The sequence below is a fragment of the Suillus subaureus genome (genome assembly GCF_016647635.1).
Source record: "Suillus subaureus strain MN1 chromosome Unknown BJ212scaffold_89, whole genome shotgun sequence".
NCBI lineage: Eukaryota > Fungi > Basidiomycota > Agaricomycetes > Boletales > Suillaceae > Suillus > Suillus subaureus.
In genome coordinates, this window is record NW_024538645.1 from 14,045 (window position 1) to 37,988 (window position 23,944).

The window sequence follows — 23,944 nt, forward strand, 5'->3', positions numbered from 1 at the left end:
ATGAAGAAGCGTGTATGACCAATTGGGTTAGAGGAGGAGATGGCCATTGAGAACAAGCCAGGTGCAAAAGCCGCAGGCAAGGCTCGTGCCAAAGGAGGGCACTCATCTCCTCTCACAGTAGGGTTCTCAGGAGATGAAGAACAGCAACCACAACCTGCTATAGGTAAGTCTTGATGGTTATCTCAGTTCAGTAGTGATCCTGACTGATAATTAAACAGACAATGCAGCAATGCACCTGCATGATGGACATCCTGACATTGCAAAAGGTATTTGCTCTACATAAATGTCTGAAGATTTACTAAGATAAGCCCAGTGCAATGTGCACGCCCAGTGACTAAAGGAGGCCAATCTGCTCTCACCAAGACCATGCACCTCTTGCAAGAAGATGAAGACTTGCAGAGTAATAGCAGAGCTGTGCAGCCTGAGACATCAGTTGATTGTTCAACCTCTGTGCAAGTCACCAAAGCACCCATTCTTCCAGCAGCGCCGTCTTCCCCATGTAAAACCGAACTTCCTGCTGAACACACAGGTGGTAATGGACAGTCTGGCCATGTCCAAGATGTGCCTCCCCCACTACTGCAAAATCTACCATGTGCCCCATCTGAGGATATTCATCCTAGCCCCATCATTTCTAACCTTGATGCACCAGAACCTCGCCATGTTGACCCTTGTGGGGCACACAACAATCACTCCTGTAAGCCTCACAACACTTGATACCTTCATGGTGGCCTGTGCACTCATCAAGACAGCTCTCCTGCACTCCCCAATGATGATTATCACCCCAGTGATGCACTACATGGTGCATACATGTACCATGAAGACTTGGGCCAGCATGCATATGCCAGGCGACCATGACCTGGAGGAGAGTACCCTTATCAGAGGGAATATTTGTATTATGGTGACTGTGGTGAACCTTACCCAGGATATGCTTATGCTCCTCACTATGAGAACCCAGGTTATTGTGATGCCAGTGGGAATAGGTGGTCATATTATCATGATGCGTGGTACACAGACCATGAACTTCTAGACAACCGTTCACATAGACCTCCCCCATCAGACATCTGTGGAGAACACATGCATCCAGCCAGTCGTGAAGGTCAAGTTGGCTACCAGCATGCATATCAGCGCAAGGCTTGGACAGATGGGCATCATGGGAGCAGGAGTCCTATTGCCAATGCAGTGCCAGTGTAGGGATTTCATATTCTGTGGGCTTGTATAGGCAGATATTACTTAGTGTTATGTTCGCACTTTTGGTGCTTATGTAATCATCATAGTTTTCACCACCTACCAGTACCAGTCTGAGACTGAGAGCTTTTAGCATGATTTCCTATCCTCTCTGAGCACTGAGCTTAGTCCAGAAACCCTTTAGGGTTGAATAGCAGCTAGGCATAGCACATTTAGCCCAACATTAGCAGTCTACTTTCCAGTTCTCTTGTTGTGTTTCCCACACCGGTGTAACAATCATATTCTCGCTAGGCTTGCAATGGCCATCTTTTGATATAGGTGATGGAAAGCTACAAAACCATCAACCGCTTTTCCTGCACTCAACCCACTCCAGATGCATATTCCCGCGCTCTGCGGACCCGCGCATTCACTCCTGCGCTGCACGCATACCTGCGGTCGATTTCCCATGCCTTTGGACTACCTTACAAATGTCTCACGTCAGTCCATTGTCCATCCTACCTCATTGGTATGTATTTTGCCTTGCCTCATGTGTTGTAACAAGTGTTGCAGCCTTATTATATGTCTTTACATATTCCTACTGCCTGTCTGTCCTGTCCCTTCCATTTCCGAGAGGGTTTAGCTAGTATAAAGTGCCTAGGGTGACTACTTCATATTTACTCCCCTTCTACAGTATTTCCTTCCCTTAGGTTTTACTTAGGAGCAGTCGCCATTAGTGTGCGCTTTTAGCCCCTATTGGTTACCTTATACCTGAACACCTTGTCTTGACTTTCCTTACCTGTGCAATCAATACCCTTGCCCTCACTTGTTACCCGCGCCATTCCTTAAGACTTCCCTACCCCTTACCTTAGCATCTCACACTCCCGCATTGACTGCTCATCGACCGCTCATCAACTGCACTTCCACATTCCTGTGCTCTACATACCCGTGCACTTGTTCCCACACTCTGCGCACTTTTGGGTCTTTAGTATCATTGGCCATTCTCAGTAGCAATTCCCTTTAGGGTCAAATGTTCTTGCTTGCAAGTGTAGCAGCTAGGCAGAGCATTGACCTACAACAATATTTTTGGTTAGGCACTTTAACAAGTGTCTAGCCATTGTTGTATTTGCACACTGGGATCATCTGAAGGAGGGGCCATTCCAAGGTAAATCCAAGGTGTCTGTTGTCTCAATACTATGCTTTTGTACAATGTTCTGATCACTTGCTGCACATAGAAAATATACCATGATTCATGTCCAATTTGGTGTGTGGGATAATCATTGAAAAAAATCATGCAAAATTACATTTTGGCATATGAATACAAGATGATGTATGGTTAGTTGATGTGTTCAACCAGGTCACTTATGACATGACGCTACCCATACATGGCACACAGAAGTGTTTCCAAAATTAGTGAGATGTTCTTAACCATTCAACTACTCCACTTGACTACCAACCATTCCCATGATGCCACTGCCACAACCAGTGAGCACAACTTCTTATCGTAAACACCTCTATGGATTGGTCAGTACCTGCAATGCACTCCCTGAACCTCAGAACAAGATTGCTATGGATAAGCTCTTGGAGGAAGAATTCATTGGCACTGTCTTATGGGAAGAAAAATTACTCCCCAAAGATGCCAAGTCTGTTATGGATACCCTTATCTTACAGACTAATTTCACTCCAGCATCTCTCAACAAAATTTACTATTTCAAGTCTGGGCCAGGAGGGAAGAGGGTTAAGAGTGGGTCTATCTTTCAACCTGCTGTGCGCCGTGGCACAAATGCAGAATGGCTGTTTGATAACAGGAATGTCCAGCCAAGATTGTTGGTAGACTCCAGAAAACAGAAGAAGAAGGTGCAGGTACAGAAGGGACAGGGATGAAAGGCAGGCAGGGCACAAAAGACACAACCATGCACACAGATGAGCATGGTGTCGGCCATGTTGACTGATACAGAAGTGGAGATATTGGATTCGTCTTTCACAATGCCTGATACCAACAAGAGCTTCAGTGCCAAAGGATATGATGACAAGCACCCCAGCAAGAAGCAGCCTCAGGCATCGGTGATGACAGAGGGCAAGTGGACCCTCCTCTTCAATGTTGTGCAAGCTGCCATGCATGTGATGTACAAGAAAATTTTCCCCAATCCCTCTGCTGCATTCCCCTTTGGTGCCATGAACGTTATTGGTGGCCCGCCAAAGTGTATTTGGTCCTCCCAATTCTGTAATACTCCCATCCTGGACGACACCAATGTACAGAAGCCAGATGTTATTCTGGTGGATTGCAATCTACACAACCTCTCATTGCGATGGTCCAATATTATCACATGCATGGAGTACACAGAAAGCGAACTTGACTCTTCCATACCTTTGTATTATGGTAGCAGCACTAAAGGGTACCTGTTGATGCAAGAACAACCTTGGCGCCAGTTCATCTTGATCTTTACTATCACCAATAACCTGCTTCACCTTCACTACTTTGACCACTCAGGTCTGATCATTTCACACCCCATCAATATCCTCAAAAATCCTGTGCATCTTCTCAAGGTTTTAAACACCTTAACACTCGCACACACCAACAACCTCGGGTACAATCCCACGATGCATATGTGTGATCCTGCCTACAAGGGCTTGCATGCCAATCTGTGGGAGAACACCATAGGCTGGATAGAAAACCATGATAAATCCCATCTATCAATCATGAGCATGCTTTGGCAAAGCCAAGGTTTCTTTTCTTGTGGCACAATTTGTTATCACGTTCAGACCTCAGATGGGATGGAGTATGTACTCAAAGACTGTTGGGTCGCTGAGGACAAGAAAAACCACAAGGTGACCATTCTCAAGATGGTTGAAGGAATCCTGAATGTAGTCAAGCTCATGGCCCATTGGGATGTCCTCTACAATGGGGTGCCAGACTGCATGTATCATATTTGAGCTTCCCATGGTGTTTGTACCTCTGGGTTTATTTGCAGATTCCACTGGTGCCTTCTGTTGACCCCCTGCAGAGAACCACTTGTGTTCTACTCCTTGAAGCTTGAGCTGTTGAGAGCCTTCCATGACTTTGTCTTGGGTGAGTCTTGAGTGTGTTGAAATTGAATCCTGAGACTGACCCATCAGTGTTTAGCTCATAGTTTAATGCTCGCAAGTCACGTCCTCCACAGAGACTTGAGTCCAAATAATTTTATCATCCATGATGGACAAGGTTATTTTATTGACTTTGATCATGCTTGCATTATTGCAGAAGGTGCCATTAGTGTTCCTTCAGAGGGCATGGTGAGTGATACTTACAATTTTCATGGCATGGCACATGGCTGAGTGTGTTATCTGAAGGGTACTAGGCCCTATATGTCAATTTGTCTTCTCCAGGAGGGTATTGCAAAGGGTGCAATGATCCAACACACAGCAAGTGATGACCTGGAGTCATTGTTTTTTATCTTTGTTGAATTTGCAACCACCTTCAATGGGCCACACTATCCTGCATGATTTTGGAATCATGCAGAACATGTATATGACATATCATCCCATGTTTCCATCATCTGTTAGCTTAGTCCTCAGACTACACAAAATGTACTTTGAGTACAGACTCAAGTGCAATATTTCACTTTGCATGCTCCAATCATGCAAAAATATGGTGTGTTGAAGAAAAGTCAAATATGATGAAGAAATCATAAATTGACCTGGTCAAAGTTGATGGTCATACAAAAGCTTAGGTTATTGCCTATCATTTGGCTTATTTACTTTGACTAGAAATAACCAAGGGGAAAAGATAAAAGCCTACCAAAACCCTATCTAAAAAGCCAGTGTTTTGATTTGTTCTGTCTTATGATTTATTCTACTTTATTTTCTTCATATTTTTCTTTCATTTCTTTACCTACTTGATTCTTTGACCTCCCAGAGACTCCACAAAATGTACCTGCAGGGTATGATGTCATGATGATGTCATATAGCTCCACAGAAATTTCTGGAATATTCTGTTGGATACTATGAAGCCATCTATGATGTCATAGTGATGTCATTGGATGCTAGAATGTTCTGCTCCACTTGGCTCCACTTTTGCTCCACTTTGCTCCACAATGAGGTCATTTCTCTTTCCAACCTTATTTCATGGTACTATACAGTTTCTCCCATCTCATGTATTTAAGGAGAGCACTTCTCCACCCATAAAAATAAGAATCTCTTTTATCATTTAAAAGAACCTCCACTTCTTCCACTTTCTCTGACATTGACACTCTTTGTGTTAGCCAGGAAGTGCAGACCAAGTACATTTGGTTTACTTGCTCTGAGATCATTTATCATTTTCTTGACTGTACCTGTGCTGTCTAGTGTGCATCTGACATATAGTTTCAGAGGACTAGAAGTACCAAGTCAAGCCATATTATCTGTGCCTGCAGATTCCTTTGTTGGATTATCTGCTCTTCTATCATATCATCTTCCTTGGATTAAACCCTTTGCATTTAGGCAGGGAAATCCAATCAGCTTCTACCTAGTTCCCTTTGATAAGTCCTTTAGTATATCAAGTCAAGTATAGGACTAGAGAGACTCACTCACAAACTCTATTCTCTATCTAGTCAAACATAGGACTAGAGAGACTTACCTACAGAATCTATTCTATTTGTCTAGTCAAACTCAAGACTAGATAAAGTTCTATCTACATACTCTACATTATCTGTCTTGCCAGATAAAGCTAAGCTTGTATTGTAGAACCCCTATTTACAACCAGGTAGAATAAAACCACCAGGCTGTATAGCAGGTAACCTCCCACAAACACTGCATTATCTACCACAAAAGAAGAAAAGTTGTAGACCATGAACTTGAGGTTGTTGGCAGCATTCAGTCTTATCAAAAGTGTAATTGTGGTGTCATTGCCTTTTGACCACTTTTATATAAGACACCTCAAGTAAGAAGACATCGGAATGAGATTACTCACAATACTTCCTACCCTCTTATAAAGTTTCTGGAATGATTGAGTGCATTGCGCAATGGTTTGATTATCTGTCAGCATGTCAAGTTCTCCATAGGTATTGAGGATGTCCTGATAAGTGTCTGGGTAGCTTTTCTTGAAGAGCTCATAGCACTGATGGCAAACACCAGTGCCTGTAAGACCAATATGTGGCACTAAGCAAAAAGCACACAGTATAAATGAATCACTTACTTGGTGTCATTGAACCATCCTGAGGAGGAGCACCATTACCAAGCCTTACAAGTTCCTGGTGCATCCAGTCCTTGAAGTACCCTGTGTAAAGATTCCAGTAGTTGGTGCTATTGATCACTCAACCTCAACTCTTCATCCACAGGTTGATTAACTGGTAGGACGGCATATTCGTGTTCTTTGCAGTATCATTGACAATGGCATCCAAAGCAGCACACCCTTCTTCAAGTGCAGAGTTCATCTCTGATGAACATCAACCAGCAATGGGAGCATTATCATCATCCATCATAACATCAGACCCAACTTGAGATATTCCAGTGGCTGATGGACTGAATGTGACTGCACAGTGATGTGGCACACCAGCAGAAGGTAGAGCAAAAAGCTCGAAAGGCTTGAGGGAAGTTGGTGGGATGATATGCATCGTTGGAACAGCTCCTTGAGGTGGCAAAGAGTTTGCCAATACTACAGATGAAAAATTCCAGGGCCCATCTGACCCATGCATATCAGGCTGTGAACCTCCCTGAGAGCTTGGGCCTGCAACTGTAGGCATGAGAAGTGGTGAGGTCAGTAACTGCGAATATGAAGCAAGTGGGCTAGGGGAGAGTCTGGGAGCCTCATGTTCCATCAGAGATGATGGCATGGGCCACAATGGCCAAACTCCAGATGGTATGGTGAGAAGGTTATAAAGAACCATGGAGTTTTGATCAAGAGTGCCATACTGGGGCTGCTGGGTGAATATGTCCAAATTTTGAGGCATGACCAGCTGTGGCTGCTGGCTAGTGGGTGCCAATGTGCTAGAAAATAGATCTTGAGTCTGCACAGGGCATTGAGCAGGTACAGCCTTGACGAAAGGAGAGTTGTGACAGCTGGGGTGCATCGACTCTAGCAGCAAGGACAAAGTCAGAAATCTGGAGAAAAGATCTTTGATAAGAATTACCAGATGCGAAGGTATTAGTGGTATAGTCACTGGGAGTGCAGGCTGCTTGATGTTGGATAGCAGCATCCCTTGTGATACCAACGTCGCATGATGTGGGCTTGATTTTGCTCCGTAGTCTTGATGGAGTGAGTTCTGTTGGCAGATCCTTGTATTGACCACCTCCAAACTGTTCCTGCACATATCCTCCCTGCGTGTATTCAGAATCCATAGCAGCAGGTGATAATGCAGGAAGGTACATGGGAGGCAAGGACACCTAATCATCGGTAGGGTCAGAATAGTAGTCCAATAGATTAAGCTTCATGCCCTTTGTGCAAGATCAGAAAAAATGGCATGTAGCAATGAAAATACTCACTGGAATTGCAGATCCAAAAGGTGGGTAAAAAAAAGGAGGGCACAACACCTCATACTTATATCAAAATTTAAGTGTGTGTGAAGGAAGTCCTTAATTTCAAGACTAAACAAGTTAGAAAAATGGAGGTCTAGAAGCAAACAACATACCAGACATCATGGAGGTCCACTGAGGAGGGTGTAGATGGTGAATTGGTGAACCTCTGGAGGCTCCAGAGGCTCCAAAGGGGGCTTGGTATCAAATGTCTTTGTGACTAAAGATTTCATTAATCCATGGCTGAAAATCTACTTTGTGCCCAAGACAACACAATGTCAGAATTAGGTTAGTCCCAAAGTATGACCTACATACATCTGCTATCTATGTTTGATGATAGGATGGACTTTGATCAATGTCTAAGGCACTTCGCAGGGCAACTTTCACTGTCACTAAATTGCAACTCTGACTTGTCCTCATCATTTGCACTGCCAGTCATGTCATTGTCCTCAGAACTGGATGGTCTCCCCTTGACAGAAGCGATGTGTTGGATAAGATCGCTGATATGCACAGCAGATGGTTTTGGAACTGCTCAAGAAGCTGGACAAGGAGGTGGTTGTGTGATTTCCACAATAACTTGGGTGTGATGACAAGAAGTAGGTAAAGAAGAAGGTAAACTAAGATGAAGAAGACCCTTTCTGTCGATTCGACTATCAGCAAATACATGCTGCCCATGGGAGTGCAAAGAGCAAGCTGAGGGGGCTTCTCCAATTATAACAGGGTCCTTTGAGGTAGTGAGACATGTATGAGCAGCATCGCTCTTCACTGCTCAGATGGTGAGGGTGCCTGCCTTGAGGTGGTTGATGAGATTGACGCAATGGTGGTGGTTCAGATCGTAGATGCCTTTGGTGCAAGAGAGAGAAGGGCGCAGCTCGCCAGGTATCAAGGTATTGTCAGGGTAATTGGTAAGGACATACCTGAGGCGAGCTAGTTCCTTTGGGAGAGTTTTCCAAGGGAAGTCAGCACTTGTGCGCCCATGGAGCATCCCACCAAGTGATGCTGAAATGATTTTTAGATAGGATGAATGTGTCATGATTAATCTTACCAGTAAGTGCCCTCATCCCACCCATAATACAAGGTATCCCATCAAGGTTCTTCCATTCTTCACTGAGGCAGGAGCCTCCAGAGACTTCAGTGGGTAGGGTGTCCTCTGTTGACATGGCTACATCAACAAGCTAGAAGCAGGTCAGTAATGTTTGAACATCCAATTAGACAACTACTCACAATCCGAGAAATAGAAAAAGATTGTGAATCTGTGAGCATGGCAGAATAAATGAGGCTGCAGGGTGAATTTGATGTGCTGTTGGTCATGGCCATCTTGCAGGAGGTAGTGCTTAGACAGTGTTTGAAAGTAGCACCAGCTCTAGATAACAATCAATTGATAATGTGCAGACCATGTGCAAGAGAAACCTTTGGAATGAGGAAAATTCTAGTAAGTTTGAGGAAGCTTGAAAATTTGAACTTCGAAGTTTGAAGGTATGCCACCACACTGGCAGCAGAGCTTTCCAGAAATGGTAACATGTAGTGCCTCCCGACTTAATGAAAAGGCAGGCACCCTCTACATTCAGACATTTTCACTTCAGTTTGATGTGCATCAAGTCTCTGGGACACATGCCTACAGTAGTAATGAGTTAACACTTCTGTTTAAAATGTGCAGTTTTTTTGAGGGGCTCATTTTCTCGGTTATCAGAGCCTCCAGAGGCTGTCAGACTACAAAGGGTGACATTAAAATAAAAATTACCCAGAACAAAGTCATTGCTTAACTACTACATTCATTAAATAATTCCCATCTCCAGTGTGTTGAGATTGAGAATGAGGTGATATAATGAATGTCAGAAGCTCTCCATATCATCCTCTTGCAATCCTGTAAGATGAAAACCTTGTAAGACTGCCATAATCTCAGCTAGCACCCAAACTCCACAGTCATAACCATTCATCTGCTGAGGTTCAAGCTGGAAAAATGTAGTTAGTAAGGACTGAGACTTTACAACAAATAAATTTACAATAAGTGTGCGTCGACATCTGATGGCCCTGCTTCGAAGTCTGGGATGTCATTGTCTTGGTGATCAATTTCCAGTGTTAATGCATCATTAATCAAACTGAGGTTAGCTTTGCTGGTTGCACCTCCTGTAAGTGTCTTCACGACATCTGAAGCTTCTCTAGCATGACTAGAAAAGCAAGCTACAGAAGCAAATGGATTTACCCAGTGTGATTGTAGCTGAAGAAAGTGGTCTCAGTGGGTTTGGAGCAAGAATATCAACAGTTAGTCTATTGAGATTGTCAGAAAATGGCAGAATGAAGCACTGGAATCACTTACTTGCATCAGAAGAAAGCGTGAGCTCTAAAGCAGAGAGCTCATCTCCAAAATAAGAGCACAGGTTGTCAGCTTCAATACTGAGACACTGCTGTTCCTCTTGACATTGATCATGTTTGAGGAGGGTGCGGATTCCATCTCTCATGTCCGAATCATTCAACCAGTGTGGTATGTCTCCTGCAGAGGGCATAATCCAGATGTCCTCCATTAGGGTCTGGTCATTGTGCAAATCCGCAAGTTTGGTTGGAAGTGCCATTGGAAGTGGTATCCCCCATGAAGGGTCATAGAGGCTGTCTAGGTGCTCACAATAAGAGTTGAACTTACAAATAGCAGTCATCAGTGCTGGTTGTCTCTTTGCTATTGCTTTATGAGTTTGTTGATGAAGCTTCATGCCTGATATGTTGGAATTAGTTTGAAAGTAAAATGATTGATTTGATTAGGTCTTACCCAAAGCTTGCTGAGCCCCACCAACTGCCCTGTCCAGTTTATCCCACTCGAAAAAACTACCAATTGCATGTTTGCATATATTGATCTTGAGGTCATGTGCCATCAGAAGGGTATGGACAAAATTCAGATTGACACCTTGAAGCTCTGGAAACCTGTCCTGAATGTTGAATAAAGCATAGAGTGCTTCTACCTTCTCCATTAAACATTGGTGGCCCCTCTCTAAACCATCAAGAGTGACCATGGTGTTATCTGATGCTGCCTCCCTTTTGAGCATGGTGCAGGTGGTCTGCAAGGCCTGATCTGAAGTGGCCATATCAGCCTGTAAAGCAAGAACTGTATACAGTTCTTTTTTGAGACGTGCAGGAGCATCTGATAAGAAGCCAGTCAGCAAATAATGAAAGCACAAATATGTATGACTTATGAGCACGAATAGATAGTTGTGAATGTCGTTGGTCAGCCCACAACAACCATAGATCTTTGATAGAGACACCACAGGTAGTGAGGACATCCTGTGTGGCATTTGTTTGAGTCTTAATGTCATGAATTTGTCGCTTGACCCAATCACTGAGGTCTGCGCACATTTCAGCTCCGATGGCAGCTGCCTGGCAGTCTATAAGCCATAGACATCACTGACACTAAAGCATGCCAGAATGAATACATGAAGTTGTGTGAAAAGGAGATGTACTGACTGATGATGAATGCTGAATACCAATCAGATGCACAAGTTGTGACCAAAGTCACTCAGTGCCTTCCCCATCCAATAAACTGAGTCCACTGCACATACAGGGATTGTAGATAAGCTGGCATCCCCACTTGTGTCCATAGGCATGCATAGCCATCATTGCAAAGTGGAGGCATGAAGTAATAGAAGTGTCTAGAATGTCATACTGCAAGTTGTTACTAGGCGAATACACAATGAATGATTGAAAAGCATACCTGTGAAAGTGAACAAGATAGTACACAGCCAACATCATACAAAGTAACAACTGTTGTGTTGGTAGGAAGAAGCAAGAACAGATGTTCTAATAAGGCGACAGCATATTTCTGCTGCTCACCAGGCATATCAATGTTTGCAAAGAATAGGGGGATATCATGGCGGCAAATAACCACCATCAAACCAGTGTCATCGAAACTATCCATAGCAGGCTTCTGCTTTTTGCCATTAGCAGCTTCATATGAGTTCTCACACTGGTTGATGACCTCATTAGGTATGAGATTTGGTGCCCATGTCATAGCAGGGCACTTCCATTTCTTGACTATTTGAGAGCCAACTAAATCAGCATACATCTTTGGTAAGTAGTATGATGGTTCATAGAAGCGAGGGCAGTCACCAGCTGAGTGCCGGTGATGATGATGAAAGTTTCCATCTGTAGCGACATGAATATTGCCTCCTTGATCAAGTGCTCAGCCATACATCACTCCTGCAAAACAAGCAGGACAGTGCTCAACAAGAATCAATGTGCAACACTCCCTGTGTAAGAGAGATGCTTGAGGGTCATGAGAGGTTGTTGGAGGGTTGTGAGAGGTCATTGGAGGGACATGAGAGGTTGTTGGAGGGCTATGAGAGGTCATTGACAGATAGGGAGGTGAGGGCTCATAAGCAGCACAGATCTTGTCACGAGCTTGCTGAATTACGCCTTCGATCTTTTGCTCCACCTTGATCTGGAGGATATCATACCACTGAACTGCACTTCCAAGACTCTTTCTGAAGGGTTCCTGGATGGCATATCCCTGTAACTCATGGTGAGCATTATCACAAGCATCAGAAGCATATGCTTACATGCGAGTCTGTTAATTGGAACCCTTGGCGAGCATAATGAGTTTTCAATGCAGCTGCGAGTGCATTTACTGCGTCACATGAACGTTCAAACAGTGCTCGATAAAAGGAAAGCAATTCTATAGACACTGCCATCCTTGGCTGCATGGGTGCAGTGGGGAATAAACCATGGCAAATAAGGACTTGTGGGAGTGTGGAGCAATTGCAGCTCAGGATGTTGGTCGAGACAAATCCTAAAGTTAAGTCAAGCTAGGCCCTCAATGACAAGAAGCCTGGATACACTTACAGTCAAAGAAGAGGTAAATGATGGTTGTGCACTTTTGAGCACATGAACTAGTAACGCATGCGGATATGATAGGATGCGACTTCTCAAGTGGTTGTCTGAAAGTTCTTGCAAGATAAGTTAAAAGAGGTTTAATTAAGGTGGGGATAACTCCTGTCCAATTTCCATAGAGCTTGTGTGATGTCTTGTCAGGAAGGATACGGTGTTGGGACTCAATTGGTTGTGTCTTGTCGCACTGATTCAGAAAGGGTGGATGTTGAAGTTCTGGTTTAGCATGATCCAATTCATACACCCATTCGTCACCATTGTTTAATTGGTCTATAGTCATGTCAATGTTAGAACTGGTTGAATTGAGTGCAGGGGTAGTGATTGGCTCTGTTGAACTTGCATTGACAAGTGCTTCCATGCATAGGGCAAGTTCACAGTGTTTGATATCTGTGCCAGGGATAATGACAAAGGTTTGAGTTTTTCTCTTGTCTCAAGACTTGCAGGGACTGACAGAATGCCTCCCAAGCCCCCAGCTGGAGGCTAGTGCTGACACTTGGTCTGCATGACACATTATTGCTGGGGAGTGGTGAATGGGCAAATGTTAGAATGCTAGTACATAGACTCAAACTGTATTTAACATTATGTGCATACTGAGACCATGTGGAATCATTGTGGATGCAGCATGGTGCCTCATGGTACTTAGCCTATCACAACATGAAGTGGGTGGGTAGGGAGGTGCCTGGAAATGCGAGAGCATTAAATGGTGGATTGAGTAGTACTAGGATATTGAGAGGGCTATGGTAGAGGGGTGCAGGGAGGTGCTGGAGGCCCACAAAGGAATACAAGAGCATGAACTATAATTAGATGGCAGGAGGGTGGGTCTCGGAGACTAGTTTCTTACAACATAGAAACCAGGTCTCTTAAACCCTTTATAAGTCCCAAAAAGTACTGCCTGAGGTGGTCCCATCTACCTATACAACAAGTACACTATGTTATTGTTAGACTTTGTAGCATGTGAGTGATGATATTTAAGGCTTACATCTCAGTATCTTGAAAGAACTGAGATGTTAGGGCATTTCTACTGACACTTTTAAGGTGAGTACTGTTAAGACTCAGATATAAGAATGAAACATAGAAAATAATGTAGGGCATGAGCTGACATCAATATGTCACTCACCTCTGTCCATTTCAGCTTGTGCTTGTACCTCTCACTCACTTCCCTTCTCTATCTCAGATCCTTCAGTCTTGGTCCTCTCAGATCTCTTGGAGTTCAACACTCCCCCTCAAGTGCAAGCCAGGCTCATCTGAGTCCTGAGTTTCTGAAGGCAGGGGCAAGCAAGGGCTTTGGTGAAGGCGTCAGTGATGTTGTTGTCAGTGGGGCAGTAAAAGAGCTTAAAGGTGCCATTCTTGACATGTGACCTTACAAAATGATAGTGCAGGTCGATGTGTTTGGTTCTGGATTGGAACTTGCCATTCAATGCAAGGGCTATCACAGCTTGGTTATTGCAGTAGATGGGGACTGGGTCTAAGGTATGTTTGTATAGTTCCTCAAGGAGGAGCCACAGGTAGAGTAGCTCTCTAATGATACTGGTCAGGGCAATATATTCTACCTCTGCCATGGATAGGGCTATCAGTGGTTGCTTCCTGGCACTTCACACTACTGGACCTCTGTTCAGGAGTACTATGTACCCTGACATGGAGTGCCTATGTGGCTGGGAGGCCCAATCCACTGTGACAATCATGTTCAGGCTGGCCTGCTAGGACCCCATTCTGCAATCCCCATCCAGTCTGCACATCTCCTACCCATATCTGATGCTTTCCCACCATCTCTGCATCTCCGATGCATCAGACCCACTCAGAGATCCTGCACACTTGCCCTACCATGTCCAGTCCAATCCTGCTTAACCCCACTGGTGCATAGTCAGTTATTTCTCATTACTGATTGAGTAGACAGTGTTATTACATGGATTCCCACTGGCTGCAGTACCTCATGGCCTTTTACCTACATATTATCGGACCCGTGTTTTTGCCACTGCTTTCACCTATGGACTCTGGACTTTCACATAGCTAGTTATATAGGGTTGGGCAACCAGAATTACAATCACCATTTAGTAGGAGGGAGAAATCCCTGATACTGGTCACCCCATACCTGTCCTTTGAGTTACCCTTGCCAATATACAGTGGCTCAAAAAACTGTCCACATGTTTTTGCATTTTTTACTATTTACAATATTGTGTGAGAATACATAAAGACCTCAGTGACATGCTAATACCATATTGTAGTGCTGCTTCAGGGCTTTGGATTGAGCACCACATTGTGAGAATCAGAGGAGATATGGTGGAGATACAAGGCTTACAAAACCATGACTCATGCGGACAGTTTTTTGAGCACATATTAAAACTATATAAATCATCATTTATGACACCATAACAATTATGCCACCATTAAATAAATTATAAAGTGGTGTCATTATGTCATTTTAAAACCATATCTAACTATACAAACCAAAAATTTCCATATGTCATGGTTATATTCACTATGAAAGCCACCCCCCCTGCTCAAAGGGATAATATCCTCTCTCTTTCCTATTCTGGCCTCTCTGCTTGTCAAATTTCCTCTAGAACTGGAGTATCCAAGTCCACTGTGGCCAAGTTCATCAAAGAAAGTCACACAGACAAGGAAAACTTCTGTGAAGGGTGTCCATCCAAGCTCACCTCTACTGATAGGAGGGCTATTATTCAACATATCACTACAGGAAAGGCTGATAATGCTGTCCAGGTCACCTATTACATCAATTCCACCATCACATTCCCTGTCTCTTCACACACTGTGAGAAACATTCTCAAGACAGCTCATCTCAGGTCAGTAACAAGGAAGAAAAGGCTCTCCTCTCTATCACACATATGCAGAGATGACTAACCTTTGCCTTAGCCCATCAGAATTGGATTACATGGACTGGAAGCATGTTATATGATCATATAAGACCACAATAAATAGGATTGGGTCAGATGGCAAGGTATATATGTGAAACAAGAAGGGTGCTAGTCCTCTCTGCATATGTGTGATAGAGAGGAGAGCCTTTTCTTCCTTGTTACTGACCTGAGATGAGCTGTCTTGAGAATGTTTCTCACAGTGTGTGAAGAGACAGGGAATGTGATGGTGGAATTGATGTAATAGGTGACCTGGACAGCATTATCAGCCTTTCCTGTAGTGATATGTTGAATAATAGCCCTCCTATCAGTAGAGGTGAGCTTGGATGGACACCCTTCACAGAAGTTTTCCTTGTCTGTGTGACTTTCTTTGATGAACTTGGCCACAGTGGACTTGGATACTCCAGTTCTAGAGGAAATTTGACAAGCAGAGAGGCCAGAATAGGAAAGAGAGAGGATATTATCCCTTTGAGCAGGGGGGGTGGCTTTCATAGTGAATATAACCATGACATATGGAAATTTTTGGTTTGTATAGTTAGATATGGTTTTAAAATGACATAATGACACCACTTTATAATTTATTTAATGGTGGCATAATTGTTATGGTGTCATAAATGATGATTTATATAGTTTTAATATGTGCTCAAAAAACTGTCCGCATGAGTCATGGTTTTGTAAGCCTTGTATCTCCACCATATCTCCTCTGATTCTCACAATGTGGTGCTCAATCCAAAGCCCTGAAGCAGCACTACAATATGGTATTAGCATGTCACTGAGGTCTTTATGTATTCTCACACAATATTGTAAATAGTAAAAAATGCAAAAACATGTGGACAGTTTTTTGAGCCACTGTACCTGTTACGGTAAACCGTAGGTCGACTAGGATAGGCGCGACAATAGACACTCGATAAGAGTGACGTCTAAAGCCGGATCGTAACCTTACAAATGTAAGGGTCTTTAAGACAAGTTAGAGAGGGTGTCTCTGACTTGAATATCGGTATCAGACACTTAAGATTGGGGATCTTAAGCGAAGGATGTTCTGGGTAAAACCTAGTAGATTAAAGTAAGGAATATCTAAGTACAAGACCTGCTTATATAGGTAAGGCCTGCTTTAGGGCCGGTACGTACACGTCATCGAGACGAGTCAGAGATAAGAGAAATGACGTCATCGAGACGAGTCAAAGATAAGAGAAATGACGTCATCGAGACGAGTCAGAGATAAGGGAAGTGACGTCAGCTAACGATGGCACGAGGCGGTCGCGCTGTGATACATGCGTAAGCGGAGAAAAGGAATAGCCTAGTGATGGCACGGTGAAGTGCGGTCATGACGTAATACAAAGAGTGATAACAAAGAAAATGATAGGGGGCAACCGTTACTGTAACATTACCCCTCGTTTAGCGATGAAGTCGCCGACTTCACATATCCTGATTAGCCCAGTAGATGGGGTCAGCGTCGTAATTGGAGTAGAGAAGGTCGTCTTCTTCCTCCGTGATGGTGGTAGGTTGTGCCATCTGCTCGGCGTGAGCGATGGCGTCCTGCTCAATCTCCCATCGAGCAAGCGCGTCGTAAAAACCGACGTCAGTCCATACCAATGGAATGACCGCTTCTCCTTTTAGGTCTCTACAAAAGACCGACAAATGGCCGGGTGCGTATTCGTGACAAACCCTGCAGTAGTATGCGGGACAGTTCTTATGGCGATGACCGGCGGTGTGGCAGTTCCGGCATACAACATTATCAGCCGGTGACGTTTTCACAATGGTAACCGATGTTGACGCGGATTGGTTAGGAGGCGATGGTGATCGCGATCTCTTGAGCGGTGGTTTGGTAGGGGAGATGGATGCGGCTCGCTTGGCGGCAAGGCGGGAGGATCTACGCTTGAGTGGGAATCGTTTCTTAGTGCGTACGATTGGTTCAGGAGAAGGAGAAGCCAGTACGTCAAGTACGGCAATAGGAGGGATATTATCATCCGGATGCTCCACGGCAGCGGGAGTCGGTTGGGGTACTGGGATGATGACATGGGGTGACGGTGGTCTTGCGACGGGGTTAAGAGCGATGCGCTCGGTGACGATATGGATGGCCTCCCTGATAGCGTCTCTGGTATCTTCAGGGAGAAGGCGAATGGCAGTGTTGCGAATGCGTATATGAAGGTGGCGAAAGATAGTCTGATGACGCTCATCATCAAGGAGGGCGGCGGTGCGTTCAATAAGACTAGCATCTCTGATGATTCGAATTATGAGACCACTAGAGATTGCTCCCCTTTCTCCAAGGAGACGGTCAATCTCAATAGCGTACTGCTGGGAGGTAATAGCAGATTCGAATAGAGCGCTGGTTTCAACTTGGTCGATGACCGAAAAATAATCGGTTAGAGTAGAATCGTCGGTGAGGGTCAGGGTAGAGTTAGAGGTTGGTGGTGAGGGTACGGGAGAAGTGAACGCGTGTCGTGCCAGGTCTGCGGCGGTGGCGTTCTGATATTCTTGGAGCGTTACGGGAAGTGTTCTTTCTCTCTCAGTGGCAGCGTCCATAGCGGCAGTGATTTCTTGTATACGGAGGATGCAGAGACGTAGTCGTTCGATGGAGGACATTCTAAGGGAATCACAGTCCATGGGCCTTTTTATAGGTGTTAAGGACATCGGGGGCATTAGCGAGATTTCCTTCTGGAACCCACTCGTTACTGGCTGACGAATACCCTTTCCACGATAAGAGATAGCGTCTTCGTTTGCCCGTTCCTTTGTGCGATAGGATCGCGTCAATTTCATATTCCTCTTCGTTATCGATAACGTCAGGAGGTGGATCATGGAAGTTCGGTCCGTGAACTTCTGTTTCGTGATAGGTCGATAGCTCGGAAGCATGAAACGTGGGGTGAACTTTCCACTGAGGTGGTAATTGGAGTGTGAACGTGATGGGGGATAGGACGGCGGTGATTGGGAAGGGACCATATCGCTTGGGGGCGAGTTTTCGTGATGGCAACTGTATGATTAGGTTCTTCCCAGATAGCCAAACCTTATCTCCAACTTTCCACGGGTGATATTTCTGTCCATGAGTTCTTTCTGCCATACGCTGCATCGCGAGATTATGGCAAGAGAGTGCTTCTTCTCTAGACTTCTGGAGCGTTCGGAGTCTGTCTTCTGCGGCTGGAATCGTGGAATTAGGGAGGACATGTGGGAGAGCTCGTGGCTCGTATCCCATCATGAGGAAGAATGGGGAGGCGTTGCGAGAGTCGTGTTTACGATGATTATGGACGAATTCCGCCATAGGGAGTTGTTCTACCCAACTTTCAGGGTTGCTTCGACAATAGATTCTAAGGTAGGTTTCTAGCTCTTGGTTGAGCCGTTCCGTCTGTCCATCGGTCTGGGGATGATAGGCGGTCGATGCCGTTATATCGTACTTCAGCAACTTAGCTAGGGCTTTGGAGAATTTGGATATGAATTGAGGACCGCGATCGGAGATGACCTTTTCGTGCAAGCCAAATCGGCGGTAGACATATTTGAAAAATTTGCTGGCGACCCCTTCAGAAGTGATGGTTTTAGTACATGGGATGAGAATTACCCCCTTCGTAAGCCCATGGTCGACCACGACCATGACTGAATCGAAACCTGCGCAGGGAGGAAGGTCGGTGATGAGGTCGACTGAAACCTGAGTGAAGGGTGCGGCAGCGACGGAGGGAATAGGAACAAGGGGGGGGGTCGTCGGATGAGTATCGGATTTCATCTGTTGACAAAGGGCGCATCCTTCAACGTATTTACGAATATAAGTGCCCATAGCGGGCCACCAAAAATCCCGTTTAACTAATTCTTCAGTTTTGAAACGGCCGGGATGGCCGGCGGTGGGGTGGTCGTGGCATCGTTCTAGAATGAGGCGTCGCCCGGCGGGGCGAACGTAGGCACGGTCCTTGTAATAAAGAATATCGTCGACGATTTTCCAATCAGAGAGAGCGGATTTCATAGGAGGGAGGGACATCCCATCCAGGGCGTCAGAGGCGGCGGTAAAGATAGGGTCAGGGTCGGAGGGATCGGGGTTCACCAACGTGGTCATAAGTTCAACGTCAAGGAGTCGGACGAACATAGAATCAGGAAGAAGGGTTTCGTTGGTATTATCATAGGCGGAGTCCGACCCATGGTCGGGGCGACGGGAAAGTGCATCAGGAGCAACGAGTTTAGTTCCTGCAACATGATGCAGTTCAATGTCGTAACACGACAGAATCAGTTGCCAGCGGGCTTGACGACGGGTTAATTTCTGAGCCGTTCTGAAGTATAGGAGATTCTTATGGTCGGTGAATATGATGACGGGATGGGGATTTCCTTCTAAGTAGTGACGCCACTCGGTTAACGCGCGAATAACGGCAAGGAGTTCGCGGTCAAAGATTTGATAATTCCGTTCTGCGGGGTTTAACGTTTGGGACAAATATCCACAAGGGTGATAGATGCCATTTTCGTCCGTCTGGAGTAACACTGCGCCAGTAGCAACTAGGGATGCGTCAGTGGCGACTGCGAACTGTTTGGCTGGATCAGGGTTGCGGAGGACTGGTTGCTTCAGAAGCATTCTTTCAGCTCAGAAAATGCGGACATGCATCGTTCGGTCCAAAGGAATTTAACGTCCTTCTTGGTAAGATCGATTAACGGTCTGGCGATGTCGGAATAGTGAGAGATGAAGTTCCGGTAGAAATTGCAGAATCCTAAGAACGATCGAACTTCTTTTACCGACGTGGGAGTGGGCCAATCCCGAATACCGTTGGTTTTGGCGTTATCCATTGCTACACACCCAGGGCGAATGATCATTCCAAGATACTCCACTTCTTCCGCATCGAACGTACACTTTTCCGGTTTAAGGAAAAGTTTCTCTTGTCGAATTCTTTCGAGGATGTGTCGGGTACGTTTATGATGAGAGGCGAGGTCATTCGAGAAGATGAGGATGTCGTCCATATATATAACGAGCCATCCCTCATTAATTTCTTGTTGGAATGTTCTATTCATGTACGTTTGGAAAGTGGCCGGGGAGTTGCAGAGACCGAAAAACATGACGTTGGGTTCAAAAAGTCCGTATTCCGTAGTGAAAGCAGCCTTCCATCGGTCTTCTGGATGGATACGAATGTTATTGTATCCAGACCGGACGTCCATCTTCGTAAAGTATTTGGCACCATGTAACCGAGCGACCAGGGAGAGTGGCAGTGGGAGTGGGTAGGCGTTCTTAACGGTCCATTCGTTGATATACCGATAGTCCTGACAAGGACGGAGATCTCCACTCTTCTTTCCTACGAAAAAGAAACCGCTGGCTTGTGGTGACTTCGATTCAGAGATAAACCCTTTCTGGACGTTTTCATCAATGAAAGCTTTAACCGCTACTCGTTCTTTCTCGGATAGCGGGTACACCTTGGACGTTTTGGGAATAAAACCGGGCTTTGTTTCTATTCGGTGGTCTATACCAGGTCGTTCCGGCGGTAGCTGATTTAAGCCATCCTTTGCGAAGATATCGGCGAAGTCGTGAAGGTAAGAGGGGACAAGTTCTTCGAATGGTTTCTTCTTCTGTTCGAGTCCAGCAGCCAGCGCAAATTGCTGGGCTTTGTTACTGGTCTTCACGTATTCAGCAGGTGGCGTCAGGGGGGTGATCTTGGTTCGTTGTTCCTTGATGCTAGTCCCATCTTTTGTCAAAGGGGTATCAAGCGAGACATTGGATATTACCCGGAGCTCTGAAGCATCAACGGGGTACTCGACTAGGAACTCGTCATCCTCTAGATGGTAGGTGGAGATTTCTCGCACTGGTGGTGCGTAATCAGCTGTCCATATATCTTCCTTTGTGTCAAAGGAATCATCGTCGTCGTCTGGTATGGGGTCTAGATTGGGCAATGCTGGCGGGATTGCTTCTTCATCGATAATTTCTTCTATTATGGCATGCTTTGGTTTTTGTTCGATTGTTTCCCTAGGAGGCGCCTTCGGCAGCACTACAACTGGGGTAGGTTCTTCTTTCGTCTCTTTTGTTTTACGAAAGAGAGGAGGCAGTCTGTTCTTCTTTCGTTCTTGATCGACTTCTTCTTCGATCTGGTCACTTTTCTCTGTACGAGAAAGCTCTAGCGTTTCCGCTTTCCATCGGATTACCGGGTCCATGGCGCGTAGCCAGGGGATCCCGAGCAAGATCTGATCACGTCGACCTAGTCGCGTGATGTTAAACTTTCCGATCATTGATCGGTTATCTATCTTGACGATGAGGACGCAGTATCGCATGATAGCGCCCCCTCTTGCATAACTCCCATCCGCGGTTGTAACCCGAAATGGTTTTGATAGTTTATGCGTTCGGATGCCGTGAGTTCTGACAAACTCTTCTGAGATAAAGGTTCCGGCGGCGCCGGAGTCAACGACTGCTGTCGTTTCGACGGTTTTCAGACGTGTCTTGGAGATGAGAGAAATGGGAACGCGGAGTTCCTTTCTTATTCCTGTGCTCCGTACAAGTCTTATAGGTACATCGGAAGATACGGACGTCGATCCCGTCTTCCACATCAAAAATCCTCGGCGAGGCGACGGATCGTTGTATCTTCTTCTTCACCGTCGCTCATTTCTTCTCTGCGAACAGGGATTTTCTTCTTCTGCGGGCATGCTCTAGTGAGATGGCCTTTCTGATGACACGTGAAGCATAGTCCTCTCTTCATGTGGTCATTTCTTTCTGCTTCGGTAAGCCGATCTACTTCCATGGCGTTTGGATCATGTCGGTCTATGGAAGGTCTGGGGACATAGCGCTGTCCAGAGGGTTTGGTGGTGACTCGATGGTTGGATCTGAATGCGACACCCCTCTGGTAGTTGCTATCGAGTCTAACGACTGCAGCGATGTACTTGTCGAAGTCTGTGGGAATGGTTTCCATCTGGTAGACGGAGTTAACGATCCCCTTTTTCAATCCGTCATTGAGGAACGTGATGAGGACGGCGTCTTGCTTGACACCGGCTTGTGCAGCGAGTGTCTTGAAGCTGGCGATGTAGGATGTGATGTCGCCCGTCTGTTTCAACGTTCTGAGCTTGTTCATGGCGGTACCGACAGCGTCGGCGGGTACGAAGGCTTCCTTGAACTTGGTTTCAAAGTTCGCGAAAGTTCCGTAGGACTTAGCGGCGGAGTTGTCAACTTCAGTGTAGAAGGTGAGTGCCCAACCCATGGCGCTATCTTCTGTCATATATGCGAGGGCAGTAATGACCTTCTTTTCATCGGTGTTGTAAATTGTAGCATTAAGCGCGAAGTACGCTTTAATTGCATACAACCAACGTAGTGCCTGCTGAGGGCTCCCGTCGTAGGTAGACGGGGCTCCGGCTTTCAATTCTGGGGTGTTGGCGATGGTGGACATCCTGAACGTTTCTGGTCAAAAGATGTTTTCTGGTTTCAGGGGAACGTTCTCGTTCTCTCGCTGAGTTCTTCTTGATTCTGTATAACCTCTTTGATGAGAGGGTCGATTGTTGACTTTAATCTTTTGTTACGGTAAACCGTAGGTCGACTAGGATAGGCGCGACAATAGACACTCGATAAGAGTGACGTCTAAAGCCGGATCGTAACCTTACAAATGTAAGGGTCTTTAAGACAAGTTAGAGAGGGTGTCTCTGACTTGAATATCGGTATCAGACACTTAAGATTGGGGATCTTAAGCGAAGGATGTTCTGGGTAAAACCTAGTAGATTAAAGTAAGGAATATCTAAGTACAAGACCTGCTTATATAGGTAAGGCCTGCTTTAGGGCCGGTACGTACACGTCATCGAGACGAGTCAGAGATAAGAGAAATGACGTCATCGAGACGAGTCAAAGATAAGAGAAATGACGTCATCGAGACGAGTCAGAGATAAGGGAAGTGACGTCAGCTAACGATGGCACGAGGCGGTCGCGCTGTGATACATGCGTAAGCGGAGAAAAGGAATAGCCTAGTGATGGCACGGTGAAGTGCGGTCATGACGTAATACAAAGAGTGATAACAAAGAAAATGATAGGGGGCAACCGTTACTGTAACAGTACCTGTTTACCTGCTCTCCTTGACCAAACACAAGTGTCACTCATTCCTCTGATGTTTCCTAGCATCTCCAAGCTAGTCCTGATGCATTCCCTCCCTTTCCCTTACTCTCCTGCCATCTCTGCATCTCTGCATCTGCAGACCCAATTTCCCGCACATTGGACTTCATCCCATACCTTTAGACTTGATCTCTGACCTTTGGACTTTTGACCCTTTTGTTAAGGTTGTGTGCTCAAAGGGGTTGGATCACAAGGGCTTGGCCTCAGCTCATATGCTGTGCCCCTTTCCTGAGTATGTGCCCTTAATTTCTGGGGGCTAGAACAGTCAACCAGAGTTTCTGGGATTTGACTAGGGCAGACAATGGACATCCAGATCTGAAACATGAGATAAATCTGACGGATGTCCAGATGTTACTTGGACAAGTGGATAAGACTAATCTGGACGAAGTCTGGACTCGAAACTAACAGAGGATAGACTACCTTAAGGTAGAGTCAGAAATGTAGTCTAGGATGCAATCCTAAGACTCGGAATATGACAGGAGACTTGTCTCAAGTCCAGAGGACACAGGAATGAGCAGGAACTAAGATGATATTTGAACTGGAGTAT

At 45.4% G+C, this 23,944-nt stretch overlaps 6 protein-coding genes across 6 annotated transcripts; 2 read left to right on the forward strand and 4 right to left on the reverse strand.

Moving 5' to 3' along the window:
• Positions 1-39: 39 nt before the first annotated feature.
• BJ212DRAFT_1487573 (uncharacterized protein) lies at positions 40-855 on the forward strand (the record flags this gene model as incomplete). Its single annotated transcript, XM_041341292.1, has 4 exons — positions 40-163; positions 219-266; positions 314-694; positions 746-855. 4 exons carry the CDS (start codon positions 40-42, stop codon positions 853-855), a joined length of 663 nt encoding a protein of 220 aa, XP_041186138.1.
• Positions 856-2,628: 1,773 nt separating this feature from the next.
• On the forward strand, positions 2,629-4,644 carry BJ212DRAFT_1304991 (uncharacterized protein; the record flags this gene model as incomplete). Its single annotated transcript, XM_041333705.1, has 6 exons — positions 2,629-3,024; positions 3,085-4,082; positions 4,134-4,231; positions 4,286-4,363; positions 4,403-4,434; positions 4,492-4,644. The coding sequence occupies 6 exons, from the start codon at positions 2,629-2,631 to the stop codon at positions 4,642-4,644; spliced, it is 1,755 nt and encodes a 584-aa protein (XP_041186139.1).
• A 1,396-nt stretch (positions 4,645-6,040) lies between these two features.
• On the reverse strand, positions 6,041-6,416 carry BJ212DRAFT_1286325 (uncharacterized protein; the record flags this gene model as incomplete). Its single annotated transcript, XM_041331933.1, has 2 exons — positions 6,041-6,255; positions 6,329-6,416. Coding segments are annotated over 2 exons (303 nt in total), but the record flags the coding sequence as incomplete, so codon positions are not given.
• Positions 6,417-6,563: 147 nt separating this feature from the next.
• Positions 6,564-7,485, reverse strand: BJ212DRAFT_1487575 (uncharacterized protein; the record flags this gene model as incomplete). Its single annotated transcript, XM_041341293.1, has 2 exons — positions 6,564-7,192; positions 7,248-7,485. The coding sequence occupies 2 exons, from the start codon at positions 7,483-7,485 to the stop codon at positions 6,564-6,566; spliced, it is 867 nt and encodes a 288-aa protein (XP_041186141.1).
• A 913-nt stretch (positions 7,486-8,398) lies between these two features.
• BJ212DRAFT_1487576 (uncharacterized protein) lies at positions 8,399-8,892 on the reverse strand (the record flags this gene model as incomplete). Its single annotated transcript, XM_041341294.1, has 3 exons — positions 8,399-8,628; positions 8,675-8,804; positions 8,854-8,892. The coding sequence occupies 3 exons, from the start codon at positions 8,890-8,892 to the stop codon at positions 8,399-8,401; spliced, it is 399 nt and encodes a 132-aa protein (XP_041186142.1).
• Positions 8,893-9,628: 736 nt separating this feature from the next.
• On the reverse strand, positions 9,629-12,132 carry BJ212DRAFT_1450041 (uncharacterized protein; the record flags this gene model as incomplete). The annotated part of the gene is made up of 10 exons (XM_041338787.1): positions 9,629-9,687; positions 9,754-9,861; positions 9,947-10,336; positions 10,391-10,723; positions 10,881-11,000; positions 11,021-11,025; positions 11,132-11,264; positions 11,524-11,793; positions 11,821-11,877; positions 12,129-12,132. The coding sequence occupies 10 exons, from the start codon at positions 12,130-12,132 to the stop codon at positions 9,629-9,631; spliced, it is 1,479 nt and encodes a 492-aa protein (XP_041186143.1).
• Positions 12,133-23,944: the final 11,812 nt, after the last annotated feature.